The 14652-nt window shown below is 40.1% G+C and overlaps 1 protein-coding gene across 5 annotated transcripts; it reads left to right on the top strand.

Moving 5' to 3' along the window:
• Positions 1-1637: 1637 nt before the first annotated feature.
• LOC148886290 (protocadherin alpha-C2-like) lies at positions 1638-14587 on the top strand. 5 transcript variants are annotated; one of them, XM_089017612.1, is made up of 3 exons: positions 1638-4209; positions 5823-5853; positions 7096-9453. In XM_089017612.1, the coding sequence occupies exons 1-2, from the start codon at positions 1777-1779 to the stop codon at positions 5832-5834; spliced, it is 2445 nt and encodes an 814-aa protein (XP_088873738.1). In that variant the 5' UTR covers positions 1638-1776; the 3' UTR covers positions 5835-5853; positions 7096-9453. The 5 variants fall into 5 exon arrangements, with proteins under 5 accessions (XP_088873738.1, XP_088873737.1, XP_088873736.1 ...); XM_089017611.1 differs by having other exon boundaries at positions 7093-9453; XM_089017610.1 differs by lacking the exons at positions 5823-5853; positions 7096-9453 and adding an exon at positions 14437-14587.
• Positions 14588-14652: the final 65 nt, after the last annotated feature.

The following is a 14652-nucleotide window of genomic DNA, read 5'->3' as shown; positions in this document are numbered from 1 at the left end:
GATTAAACTGTTTGTGCCCAAGAGGTGGCTCGCTAAGGCTTCTCCCACAGCGGCACACCTCTTGCTCATTAGGCTCATTAGTGGGTTTTCTCTTACTGACATTATTTTTGTTTGGTTTGCCTTCACCTTGCTTTTGCATCTGCCAGTTTTTTTTTTTTTTTTTTATTACGATTAATTGTTGTTGCTTTCAATGATTGGGAAGAGCAATTGGAAAGAGATGCACATTTCACGGTAAGACTCCAGTGTGATCGACATTTTTTTTATCCTTGCTGTCATTGCCTTTTATAGATCATCTTTCCTTGTCCCCAGCCCGCATAAGTACAGAGTGTTGTGTCAGGAAGGGCATCCGACAGAAAAGATTGGCCAAAACAAGCATGCGAATCAAACCTCTGAAGATGGGGACACTGATTCGATGTTTGTTGTTGCTTACAGGACTTTGTTTGGATTGGATTTGGATTTGCCTTTATTAGTCTCGCAGTGGAGAAATTTACATTTCACAGCAGCAAAGTGAAAGGAATGAAAGTAGAAACACAAAATACATGAGCTGCTGGAAAGGCAGCTGCTGGAAAGGCAGCCGCTCTCGCGGCGCCGTCTTGAAGTCAAAAGACCAGAAAAAAAACTACATAACAAATAATATGGTTGGTTGAGGATTTAGTTTTCTCAGTGTTTTATTTCCCCTGGTAAAGTTCCCCTTGACCCTCTTCCCCCTGTTCCCCTTCCCCTGCCTGCTTTTTAGTTTGTGAGGTGTTTTACTATCTTACATATTTTCAGTACAAACGTAATTAATTTTTAATAGAATTTCCGCACGACATGATTTGGTTTGTAATACAGTTTTTGCACCATGAACAATGTACATATGCTTGCTGTACTTTCTTCTTGTCAATCCAAAATTAGCATTAATATCCAGAGAGAGACACTGAAGTGGGGTTGCAGTGTACTGTACACCATGCATGATGTTTATGTAATTCCTAAACATGTCACTAGATAACGCTACAATACAGACAAAGCGAAGCACATCATCCACAAGTTTAGGCAAACCATCCCTGTAGTCAGCCTAATCACTCATGCAAACACACACATCACAAAGACTTAACTAATGCTTGCCATGGTTACATCTGAAGAAAACTCCATGTAATTAAATGGCGTGTGTATTAATTTGTGTGTGCGCTACTTTTGGGAACTTTGAGTACTTTGTAGTTTTATACCATGAAAAAACATGCTTGTAAAAGATGAACATGTGTTAACTTGCAGTTTTGGGGAAATATGAAGCAAAAAAGCACAGTGCTGCACCTTGATTCATCTGACTTGCACATAACAATGACTGCTTATATGAGGTTATGTTTTATTCTTACTCTGAAAATATTCCCGTTTCATTCTGACATCACAATTTGAGTGATATCTAGAAAACTGTATTCATTTGTTAAATTGCTGATTTGCTTTAACATGTGGCAGAATGTGCAGTAATACATAATACGTGGATTAAAAAGGCTACAAGTTTTATTAGAATTTATTATATTCAATTGTGCATTTGTTTGGTAGTAGAATTTGTCTCCTCCGCCCACAATCCCTTTAATTTGGCCACCACCCCTTTAACGTGAGCTGGGCCACCCGAGGCCAGCCGACACAAACGCTGCACACGCCCCTGTCGGAATCGGAGGTACTGCGCGTGCATGGACCGCTGCTGCAGCTCCCACGCGTGGAGGCAAGAATGACACCGGTGTTCCCGAGCATCAAGACAAATTGAACATTAGGACGAATTTTTTAAAAGGTAGCGTCATGGCTTCTCTTGTGGCTCGTTTACGGACACATCTGCTGGTCGGCGCTTTTGCATCCAGTGCGTTATGGGGTTGCGCGCTTTCAATCACTCGCTACTCTATTCCGGAGGAGATGGAAGAGGGTTCCTTTGTTGCCAACCTTGCCACAGATTTGGGTCTAGATGTTCGTAGCATGGTGGAGCGCAAAGCAAAATTGGATGTCATTCACAGCAAAAATTATCTTGACATCAACAAAGAAACCGGAGAGCTCATCATCCGTGAGAAGATCGACCGGGAAATCATCTGCATGACTAAAACAGCTTCTTGCTTTTTGAAAATGGATGTCATACTAGAAAACCCTATTCGTATTTTTAACATTGAATTGGAGATCATGGACATTAATGACAATGCGCCTGTGTTCCGGAGGAAATCCATTTATTTGGATGTTTCCGAGGCAACCCCTGCCGGTGAGAGATTCTCCTTAACAAATGCTGTAGATGCAGATGTTGGTGCTAATACAATCAAGAGTTACTATCTAAGTGAGAGCAAATATTTCAACATTGACATACAAACTGGCAGCGATGGCTCCAAATATGTCGATTTGGTCCTGAATGGCAATTTGGACCGGGAGACAGATGCAGTGCATAATCTGATTTTAACCGCGGTGGATGGAGGGGTTCCTGCCCGATCCGGCACAGCTAGTATAATTATCAACGTCCTCGATATCAATGACAACTCCCCCCTGTTCAGTCAGCCGGTATTTGAAGTCAATGTTCCAGAGAATTCAGGCGCAGGGACGGTGGTCATGATCCTAAATGCAACAGATTTGGATGAAGGCACAAATGCACGGTTGCTATATTCTTATACTCTCTACACTTCTGAAAAGACCCAGGAGCTCTTCTCGCTTGACCGACATTCAGGCGAGATCAAGGTGAAAGGGCCTGTTGATTTTGAGGAGAATCAGAATTTTGAGATGCACATCCAAGCTCAGGACGAAGGGTCGACGCCGCTGTCAGGACACTGCAAATTGATGGTGTACATCACAGATTTGAATGATAACTACCCTGAGCTGACCATCAAGTCTCTAAAAAGCGCAGTGGCCGAGAACACCGTCGTGGGGACATTGATTGCTGTGGTCAGCGTCAGCGACAGGGACTCCGGAGTCAACGGGAAAGTGGCCCTCACATTAAGTCAGCGGGAAATCCTCCCCTTCGTCCTCAATCAATCCTCAGAGGGTTACTTTGAGCTCTTGGTTTCAAAACCACTGGACAGAGAGATAAAAAACAAATATGAAATCGCCCTGAAGGTGACAGACAAAGGGACACCGCCGTTAAGTGAAAGTGAGACATTCACATTAGAGATCCATGATATCAATGACAATGCACCCACCTTCCCGCAGTCTTTTTACACTATTCACGTTCTGGAGAATAATCTGCCGGGTGCATTGCTGACGTCTCTAGGTGCGTTTGATCCAGATATGAATGAGAACCAATACTTGGTGTATTTCATCATGGAGAAAGAGATAGTGAATACATCCATGTCAATGCTGTTCTCCATCAATCCGGAAAACGGTGACCTTTACGCCTTAAAGACCTTTGATTTCGAACGAGAGAGGGAATATCTTTTCCACATTGAGGCAAGGGACTCGGGCGTTCCCCCACTGAGCAGCAATGTTACCGTTCATATCATAATTCTGGACCAAAATGACAACACCCCTGTCATCGTGTCACCGTGGCGGGCGCAAGGCTCCGTCGTGGAGCAGGTGATACCAAGGTCGACGGATAAGGGACATTTAGTGACCAAAGTGATTGCCATCGATGCAGACTCAGAGCAAAACGGCAGGGTGACGTATCAGCTCTTACAAATCAGTGATACCACCCTTTTCAGTCTCGATCAATACAACGGTGAGCTCCGTACGACAAGAATGTTCAGCTACAGAGACCCCCGGCATCAACGTCTCATCATCGTTGCAAAAGACAACGGCAACCCCGCTCTCTCGACCACAGTCACCATCAAAATATCCACTGTGGAACACTCCATGGCATTTTCCGAAACAACGGAGTTGCCACTAGAGTATGATGTCTTCACAGACCTGAATTTATACTTAGTCATCGGTTTAGGGGCTGTGTCCTTCATGCTGCTCATTACCATCTTGGTTATTATTGTGCTGAAGTGTCAAAAACCCAAACCAAAGCCCATCAAGATTCCCCCACCCAATCGCAACAGTGTAATTAGCAGGAACAGTATGATCAGCCAACGGAGTTCCACCATCGCGGACTCCACCTTGATCTCCAGCGATGCCTACTGGTACAGTCTGTTTCTCGCAGAGACCAGGAAAGGCAAAGTGGTCGTGAGACAACCCATAATTCCCAAAGGAGCTGGCTACTTTGTATCCAGTATACCCAGGAGCATCGGGCCAAGTGAGACCACAGAGTCCAGAGCGTCCACACTGGAGGTACGCCGAACGTATAATGCATTTTACACTGAAGTGTCAGAATAGCTAACATGAAGAATTGGGCAATTTGAAAAGCTGATCGTCATTTAATATCAACATAGCCGTGACCACAAATCATGAGAGCAAGAGAATAATTGACAGATAATTCAAGTATTATATACGGAACAAAATTAGGTAAACCACGATGTGCAGACATGTTGTTTTGATCCGACTTGTTTTTTTTTTTTATGAATTGAGAACTGTAATCAGAATCATCTTTATTGGTCAAGTGTGTAGGACACAACAGGAATTTGTCTTTAGTAGAACATGCTGCACTAGTATAAAAAAGACATGACAAATAAGTATTAGAGCACACTCAATGAAATATAACTCATATCAAGTTTAAATATATATTTCTCCCCTTGAAAATAATGCAATATGTCTTAGTAGATGATCATGAACTCAAAGACCCGTGGATATTTCCAATATTGGTGTACTGAAAGAGCCAACAAGCAATCACATTGAATAATTAGGTCAAACAAATCCATACCACCACGCCCATACATGCACAATATTCCACCGTTCAATGTCTAAAGTAGTATGTAGGTCATTTATCCCAGATGCATATCTCGGTAGTGGGTGGCGGAAGCGCGGGGATACTTCAAAGTGTGCCGACGAACAGTGTTTCCTCTTCAAGGACGAGATATGCTAAGTGTGCTAAATATCATGCAGGGAGTCTGGCGGATCAGAATCAGTTCACGGATATGAAAAGCGGAACTTGTAAGGTCAAACAGAACACCTTTCAGATTTTTTTCCAGAAGGACAACCATCACCATGGCAGCACTTTTATTAACCTTCCAAGGGTGTTTATTTTGTTCAAACAATAATATTTTCATATTTGAAAATTAAAGTGCTATTAATAATCAATACAGTTATGTGTGGTTAAAAGCTTTTTTAAATTAAATTTGCTCCAAAGAAAGATATGGTTTGTCTGCTAAGGTGACAGTACCATATTTTAAGTTGTATAAGCCGCACTAGTGTATAAGGCGCACCCACATTCAATGGTGCATTTTCAAACTTTTTCCATATATAAGGCACACCAGACTATAAGGCACACCTTCAATGAATGAAAACAATTTTCCAAATATAATATATAAATAAATATAAAGGTTTTCCATATATAAGGCATGCCACATTATAATGTGCTACAGTAGAGGCTGGGCTTACGCACTATTTCTTCTACTGTAAGAAATGGAGTCGGTGGCTGCTGATTGCTAGACCTGTTGTGGCTCAATATTACTTCACCTATAAGGCACACCTGCATGTAAGGCGCAGGGTCATCTTTTGAGTAAAATGAAGGCTTTCGGCCGCGCCTTATACATCGGAAAAAATGTACTCTTTTTTTTTTAACATTCTTAACTGTCGCAAGTGTAAAATGACATTAACTACGGTTGCGGTTTTTACCTATCCTCAGAGACAGTCGATTTTGTTTGACAACCTGTAAACAGGAAGGTGCAACACAAATTATTTCAAATGCTTTGGTGGAGTATCAGGATGGTGACGTTATTCATTTTTGTATATTGTGGATGACTTTCATGCTCATTGTGCAATTTGTTTCTTTCTCTGTGCTGAAGTACTCAAAATGAGTCTATTCTACACCTGAAGGTATGCCGGTTGCTACTGTATATTTATGCGCATGACATAGAACCATTCACATTTCTTTGTATGATTCCATTTGACCTAACAATCACATCTACCGTATTTCCCGGACGATAAGGTGCATCTTCAATAAATGGTATAGTTTGAAACTTTTCCATCTACAGATGCTCCCCTACTTACGAACATTCTATTTACGAACAACGAACATGCAATGTTTGTGCATATGAACATTTTTGCGGGTATGTTGAAAAATGTTCGGACAGAGATGCTGTCAGTTAAATTTTGTATTGAGCGCGTTTTTCCGAGTAGTACTTCTTTCCGCCGCTAATACCGACGTGAGGCGATGTGAGAGCTCTCTTTCACTCTTGCTCTCTCTAACATATGTCGTATTCTCTCCAATTGTACATGTACATATCTTTATAGAGCATATATTTCATGAAATGTTTATTTTTAGGACAAACCAATAATGGGCACTTATACAAGCCTTAAACATACTTATATGAGCCTAAAATATACATTCCATCCAAAATATAGCACTGAAGCAACTTACAAATTCACCTTATGAACGACCGTTCGAACGCATCTTGTTCGTATGTTGGGGAGTGTCTGTATAAGATGCACTACATAATACGCAGTACCTTCAACAAACAACATATCAAAACTTTTTCCATACTTAATGCACATTTGATTATAAGACGCATGGCCAGCCTTTGAAAAGTTTTCAGGCTTCTTTCTAGGTGCAGCTTATAGTGCGGAAAACGGTATATTTTGTATGAGACATCCATTTCTTCATTATTTTGGTGATGTTTAAAATCCTCCGATAGACCTTTTCCTGGATGACGTGTTGCCCTTGTTTGTCCACACCGCTCATGAAATGCTACATTCAAATTGGCTCAGCTCTCAAGTGAGAAAACCTCTCGGTTTACCGAAAGCACGGATTAGCAGGAAACTGGCTGCCGGTCAAGGTCGTGTTGTGCACATCTGGCCGGCCTCAATTCTGACCAAGGTAATTGCCAAAAATCACATTAGGATGCCTGCTTATGCATGATTTGTCAATCCTTGTGATTCGTATTTGATCATTTTGATCTTTATAGTGATTGTATGTTTATTTTTTTTATTTTGTGCCACCATGACATTTCAATGATGGTTGCAGGAACCAGTCACGATCCACTGTTGCATGAGTGAGGTCTTTCTGTAATCTTTGCCGTGTTCGTGTTAAGACTAATTTGGTGTTCTGTCTCTCAGCAGGCAATCAGAAGAGAACTGCCATGAGAAAATCATCTCTTCCTGTCAGTCATTGACTCGTACACAGATGTAAAACAGTTTAAGCCTCTCCAAAAGCCAACTTTTCTATCTGTCAAGTCTCCTCATCCTCAGTGCATTAAGCCTCGTTTCCTCCCAGATTTTCTATTTTACAGCATGAATGTGCGTGATTCTAAAATATGTCTCATTTGGACAAAGAATTGAATACATTCGCCAAATCTCGATAAGTAGCCTATTGTCATTTCCCTTTTAATGCAAACTCAACGGGTTCCGTTGTTGGTGTCTTTTTGAGGACAGAAGCAGAAAGTTCCACATGCAAAACCCGCAAAATAAATTAGAATCAGGGTGAAATACGATGACTGAAATGTATTGGGCCACTTCGTGCATTTGAATATGAGGTGGTATCCTTTTTAGTACCATTTTGATTGTTTTACTTGAGGAGCTGCGGTCCAATATTGCTCCCCCTGTCAAACGGTGAATTAACGTTCCATCATATTGTATACAGTCAATCGTGTACAAAGGTGTACAAATGAAAGCTCACAAGTGGCAAAAGTGTGTGTCAAGTGGTCGGGCATACGCATAACTTTTTGAGCGTTTTGAGTATCAAGTGGATAATTTATTGGCATCTCGACTGTTAGTCTGAATACCCATTTCTTCCCATTCACAGGTATCTGTATTTGGGGGGACAACTTACATTACATTTTTGAGATATTAAATTAAATAAGAGCAATGCGGATTATACATTCATAAATATTGATCCACCACTTAAAAAAATGGCCATTCATGTTTTTATATCAATAGAATAAGATGACAAAACTGGCAATAAAACCTGAGTTGCAAAAAAAAAAATCGAATACAGCAGACAATTTATATTATTTCCATTTTAATAATCAAGCTATTGATTATGTAAAGAAAAAGATTGAACTGTATTATTCCTGGTCATAATAAATCCATACAAGATTTATTATGTTTTAGTTTGATTAACAGGTTGTGTCTTAACTTTTAATGCTGCTTCTGTGGTCTTATTCAATGGCATTTTGTGTTGCATATGTGTCGTTTAGTGGATTTGATGTTTTGGTATTCTGTAGTTTTTCACAGAGATGTCAAGACGCTGTCCTTTTCTTGACCTTTTTGACCTCCGTTATCGCACTCCAGCCAGGCGCATGATTATTTTTTTCATTCCTCAAAAATAAGCGGCTGATTAAAGAAACGTATTTTTGGGCTGCTCCGTGATCAAAACTATGAGCAGCAAATGTGGTTCCAATGACAGTGTTCAAGTAGAGAATATGCACTGGCGGAACAAACGAATCCTCAGCATTATTAAGCAGTATCAAATATATGCGGCATTTTAAAATATGCACAAAACTTATAGGGATTTGCAGCACTCTCGACAAATGCAACTAAGAGGATCACGTGTCCGGAATTATACTGAGCAAGGCAGAAAGCCTGTTTGTTATATTTGCATTGAGAAACTCTGGATGACAATGGGTCTATTGCTACCAGCCACTTCCTAAAGTGTCTAACTGAGAGTCTGTAATGCTTTTTGTAGACATTTGTCGTTGTAAAAAGATTTACTGCATGGGACTTTTGACCAATGAATCCATGACGAGCAGTATTGTAAATCAACAGGAAAAGTGTAACAATGCCAACATGCATGATAAGGACATGGAAAAATATGCTGTGAACATAAAAAAGTGCTATCATTTGCCAAAGACGATTTAAAATATATATATCCAGTAAAGTCTCGTTATATCAATATCTGTTATATCGATAGTACTGCTTATTACGATACTATTTCTATGAACGCAAGGAGAAAATTTACATGCTGCAGGATCGGATATATCGATAGTCCGGTTATATCGATATTTTTTCCGACGCCCGAGAATATCGATATAACGAGACTTTACTGTAATGAAATACAGCATTTTATTGCTCATATTGCAATGTGGTCATTGGCAGATAGCAACTCAACCTTTTGTTTTCCAGAATGTCAATTGAAACACTTTCTGTGTTTTTTAATAATGGAGACTTTTTGATAACTTCTGTAAATGTCACTGATCTCATGACGCAAGGGTGCTTGTTCTCGCATAGTGTTGTCGTCCTATCTCATCTGTGAATGTGGCGCCGGATTTTATATTCATTTAATCACCATTCAGATTGGAGTAAGAGTTACATTAAATGTATTGAACTTCCATTTTACTCAGCAGATCAAAGACTGAACGGGAGGGAAACGGCCTTGCTTTCTTTTCAAGTTCAGCTAATTGTCAGGTTTTGAGGTTGCTTATTTGGCTTTTGATGTTCTACTTGATCATGGTCATTTGAATAAACTTTTTTTTTCTAAAAGGTATCCCTGTTGTGCTTCAGACAGATAAGAAGAATGTTTTGAAGTTATCAGAAGTGACTTGTCTGATGTCAAAGACACGCATTCACTCTCTCCTTTTCTTTCTCACACACACACTGACCCAGTTTCCCTGTTAAACGCTGCATGCTCATTCTTAGAAACCAAATAAGTGAGTTGTTTCAATTTGAACTTGCAGAAACATAAATATATGCTTTTTCAGGCTGCATTAAAGCCTAAATGGCTCTGTCTTTGCACAAATTTGATCCATTGTTACATGCATCCATCCATTTTCCATACCGCTTATTCCTCATTACGGTCGCGGGGGTGGGGGGGGATGCTGGAGCCAATTCCAGCTGTCATCGGGCACGAGGCGGGGGACACCCTGAATTGGTTGCCAGCCAATCACATGGCATACAAAGACAAACAATAGTCACACTCACACCTCCGGACAATTTGGAGTGTTCAATCCGCCTTCCATGCATGTTTTTTTTTTTTTTTAATGTGGGAGGAAACCGGAGGACCCGGAAAAAACCCACGCGGGCCGGGGGAGAACATGCAAACTCCACACAGGGAGGCCGGAGCGAGACGCGAACCGTTGACCTCTGGACTGTGAAGCCGGCGTGCTAACCACTCAACTACTGGGCCGCCCATTGTTACATTTCATTCATGTATGCCTTGTCTTGCACAAAACTGATGGGAGAGCCCTTTCAAGTGTTCTGATATAACTGACTCCACAGCCAATTAAAAAAAGAGATATACTGCCTTGGCTCACTTCAAGCAATTTTCATTATTTTTATCCCAAGCGAACAATGTTTTAATTTCTGTTTAAGAATAGTATTTATCTCTTGACTTCTTGACTGTCCACATTGTCACATTTCAAAAATACTGGTAATGTCCAAAGTATGTTTCTAATTTTGTTTAAGGAAAAGAATTGAACCAAATATCGAACATATATCATTTAGACTTGGTAATATGTATCATTTTGCATGAACTGTTCAGCTGAGGCATGCTGTTTTCACATTCCACCTCAAACATACTCTTTGCTGCATAAATACTTTGTATATACCGAAGGGCCGACTCACAATTAGTCGCGAAATACAATGGTGTTACTCATTTCTGAGTTCAATTAAAATCCACTTGAATAAAAACAATAAGTGGACATTTGTGTCGCTAATCATAACACAGCCATAGATGGATATCTAGACAGAGAGAGAGCCATTCAGCATAAAACTGGAAGACTTAAAACTGGGATGTCTTCTCACACGTGTGGTGAACAAAATGTCACAGCCCCCAGCAGTGCTTTGCATCCTCATTTTTGCATCCTCATTTTCTACAGCTGGACAAACACGTGCTGTGTGGAGCCAGGGCAGCGACTTTGTCTTACACGCCACCCTGTTAGCAAGACCTCGAATGACCCTACTAAGAGACTACATTCTGATATTGGAAGATGCATGTATCGTAATCATCTTAGATCGGGAAGACTTTAGATTGTCAAACTACGTAAGTGCTATTAATTCCTATTTGGAGGGACAAAATCACAAAGAAGCACTTCTAAAATGCACATTGATAGTTATCGACAGTTTATCAATGCAATGTGAAAAGCAATGATAGGAAATAAGGTCACAGTTGAAACTCGACCAAGAAAATGATCTGTTACACACACAGACGTAGAGGAGCCGCTTGGCTTTGGTATCGCTTTCACTGTTTGTGTGTGTGTGTGTGGATTAGTTTATTAAAAGATGTAGATTTTGAGATTTAGACCCAAGCGGTTTAGGGGATTGCGAAAAGATTACGTTGATTTGCCAATTTTATTTTTCTGAAAACTATTCAAGAGTCAATTTGAAGCTGTTTCTTCACTGTATACAATCATAACATTTATTTGCAGAACTTAACCATCTGCTGTTAGCATAGTGTATGGCAAATTACTATCATATCTATCCAGGGGTATCCCGAGATAAACTCCTCGCTTCAGGTTCCAGATGGTCAGAGTCCAGTGAAGCCTTTGCACTGGCTGGCATTTGAGTAAAAAAATAAATTAAAATAAAAAAAATGCTCACTGGCTCCGTCTTTCTGAGTGTAAAAGATCAGAATGTTCGTGATGTATCTTACTGTGTCAGCAGAGTCTGCCACTTAATTTAATGCCAACACTTGCTATTATTATACACGTCAAATATTTAACGATGACAGGAAAAGATTTGATATCATTATGAAGCAAGCCTGCTGCTTTTTAAAAATATATTTTGACCTTAATCTATCAAATAAATAACAATAATGATGACGACAACAAAACGAAATGTTTCAATTTCATGTGTATAACAGTATTTGGGAATTTGACCCAGTTGTGTGATAGATTCAGAACAGCAGATGGAAGATAGCCGATGATTCTTACTAGCCACAGACTCAGTTTCCAACATCACTCAAAGGGGACAATGAAGAGGAATTCAACTCAGTTCAGAGCTGTGATGTGCAGCTCCGCCTTGACTCAGAGGAAGATTGAGTTGTGTGCGTGTTTTTTTTTTCTTCTTTTTTTTCGAGGAGTCTGTGCAGAGATAAGGCAGTGCATGCAAAGCAGGAGAAACAGATACGAACAGATTGTCACCCTGATTTCAAAACATACAGAGAGCCAGACAGGAATACAAATATGTTAGAGCATGTGCAACAAGAATGTCACAGGAAATGCCAGACCTCTGAAGACAACTTCTGTCAGATTGCCTTGATGATACATTGCTCTCATTATTTGACGAGCATGGTGCCGTAGATGACAGAGATTTTTTTGTATGCATTTATTTGATTATTTCAAAGTCCATACATGAATAAGGAAGAAGCCTTATATTCCCCTAGGAACATGTGACTGAAGTAGTGCATGTTGATCTCGCCGACAGTCTGATGGGGCACTTTGATTGAGCTAAGTGCAGTGCAGCCTCGACTCCATCTTGAGTGATGCCTGTGGCAGATTATTTATGTGTGTCTGCCCTTGCCAAAGGGTCAGGGCTGCATTATGATGCTGCCTCCCCCCCCAAAAAAGCCACAAAAAACTATATTTCAGGGAAAATGTTACATAACCACCTGGACTCTTCATGAAGGTAAACATCTGTGCTCTAATTGAATATTTTAGGAACTATCAAACGTTCGCGTTGACACCATTTTTTTTTTTTTTTCATTAACCCATTGTATTGTTGCCCTTGAATAAAGTAATCATCATAATTAATAAATAAATATAAATGTAGAAGGCATTGCAACAGTGGTGCAGAACCATTGCTTATCACACAGGGCTTTGGAAATAGCATGTTGGCAGTACTATGTGGAGGATTGTACATCAAATTTGGGACAGTGATCACAACTGGCATGGCAACATGCAGCAAACTGAGTTGTCATGGAAACGCAATGTTCTAATTTTATGCAACCGATCCCCAAATGATTTATGTAAGCAGAAACGATATGCCTTGGAACAGGGAAGTCTACCTGCAGGAACTATTTTAACAACAGCTAGAACGGTAGTAATCTCACACATCGACGTCCATTTTTAGGGGAACGCTGCCCTAGTTTGAGTGACACGTGCTTGCTGATACTCTAAATGTCATTTTCCTGCAATGCACTGGATCACATTTACTTCTAATCACGTTTAACATTGTGTTGATCCGTCTTTGGATGCATTTGATGAGGGTGAATGACCTGTACGATAAAATACATAAATATTGTTGAAAATGAATTTTCCACAACCGCTAGGTTGTGACTGTTATTCGTAATAGGAACACGCAACAGTTACATCCAGAACATGCTGAAATGAAGGTGATAACTTCATTTATGACCTGGTGTGACTGTGTATAATTTGTTGTAATTAATCTAATTAAGTGTGTACTGGAGAAGAAAGGAGTGCCATTATCTCTTTTAAGGCACTTATGGTAACTCTCCATGGTGCTGAAAGTGATTTTGCCTCCAATTTCCGTTTGAAAGGGGGCAGGGCAACAATTTGTATGAAACGTTTGATGGCTATTAGATTGAGTACATAGTACTAATACAATATTTCATTATTGCAATGTTCTTTATGTTAAAAATCTACATTACAAGGGCAGTGCAGACACTATTAGAAAACATAAGCACAATTACCAACTATCTTGTAAAATTCTGACTTTGTGAATGAAGACTTTTTAGACGGGTTGCATAATTGTTCTAATTGGAATGTGTAGGTGGACCCAGTGTTGTGGGTAAATCAGAATAAATGTATATTAATCATCACTTCGACTGCAGATCGCTGTCAATCTAACTTGACACACACACACACACACACACACATACATATATATATATATATATATATTTGTCAAATTTTGGTTAGCGACAACTGGCGGCACTGTCACCAGTTGTCGCACCTGTGCACTGCAGGCAGGTGCACAGGTGTTGGTCATTTTAATCAGTAGCAATACCATTCAGTGTCAGGTCACTCTTTGTGTCACCCTATCAGGTTTGTTTCAGCTAGTCATGTTTTCCTCATAGGTTAGTTCGCTACTTTGAACCTTTTTGTTCGGATGACTTTTTTGTTTGAGATTTTGTTCCTGCTGACTTTATTTAATAGAATTTTTATTTTTGGGGTCCACCACCACCACCTTGCAAATTGTGACATTTTTGTCTCGTTTCTTTTTTTTCAGCAACATATGCAGCAGAGCACCAGACAAAATCTCTGTCAGGTCATGATGAGTTATAGATATACAACCTCCTTCACATATAAACAGCATAACGACTACAGTAAAAAATATAGGAGCATTTCACTTCGGACAATGTTAATATTCCATAGATTTGGATTTTATTTTCTTCCATCCTTCCTTTTATGCAAATATAATGAGCTCCCTTAATCGATAACACATTTAATTGGTGATCCAATCGGTATGCAATGCTCTTCTCCCACGTATGATGTCTAATTAAGCTTTTTTTCGAAATGAACAGCCAGTCTGGGGATATGAAGAATCCTATATCATATTTCTCCCCAGGCAAATGGACCAGAGGGAACGTGATACTTCTGCTTTCTGGGGTCCACCAGGGGCGTTTCCTATACGATGATGTGACCTGACAGTCTGGGGTCTACCACAGACAGTGATCCATGTGGAGGGAAGGTTGTGATTGTCAGTGCAATGTTTTCTCCCTGCTGCGCCTTGCCCAAATGATCGTCATGCGGTAGGCTGCACCACAGAAATGCTACCGGCGAA

This window comes from Hippocampus bargibanti, linkage group LG16 (assembly GCF_051943395.1).
Source record: "Hippocampus bargibanti isolate YZ-2025 linkage group LG16, ASM5194339v1, whole genome shotgun sequence".
NCBI lineage: Eukaryota > Metazoa > Chordata > Actinopteri > Syngnathiformes > Syngnathidae > Hippocampus > Hippocampus bargibanti.
Note: the sequence above shows the minus strand (reverse complement) of the source record. Positions and strands in the feature narration are given on the sequence as shown.

Coding starts and splice junctions, on each gene's coding strand:
- LOC148886290 (XM_089017608.1), top strand. CDS start 1,777: ATGGCTTCTCTTGTGGCTCGTTTACGGACACATCTGCTGGTCGGCGCT. Junction 4,210..7,092: donor CCAGAGCGTCCACACTGGAG/GTACGCCGAACG, acceptor TCTGTCTCTCAG/CAGGCAATCAGAAGAGAACT.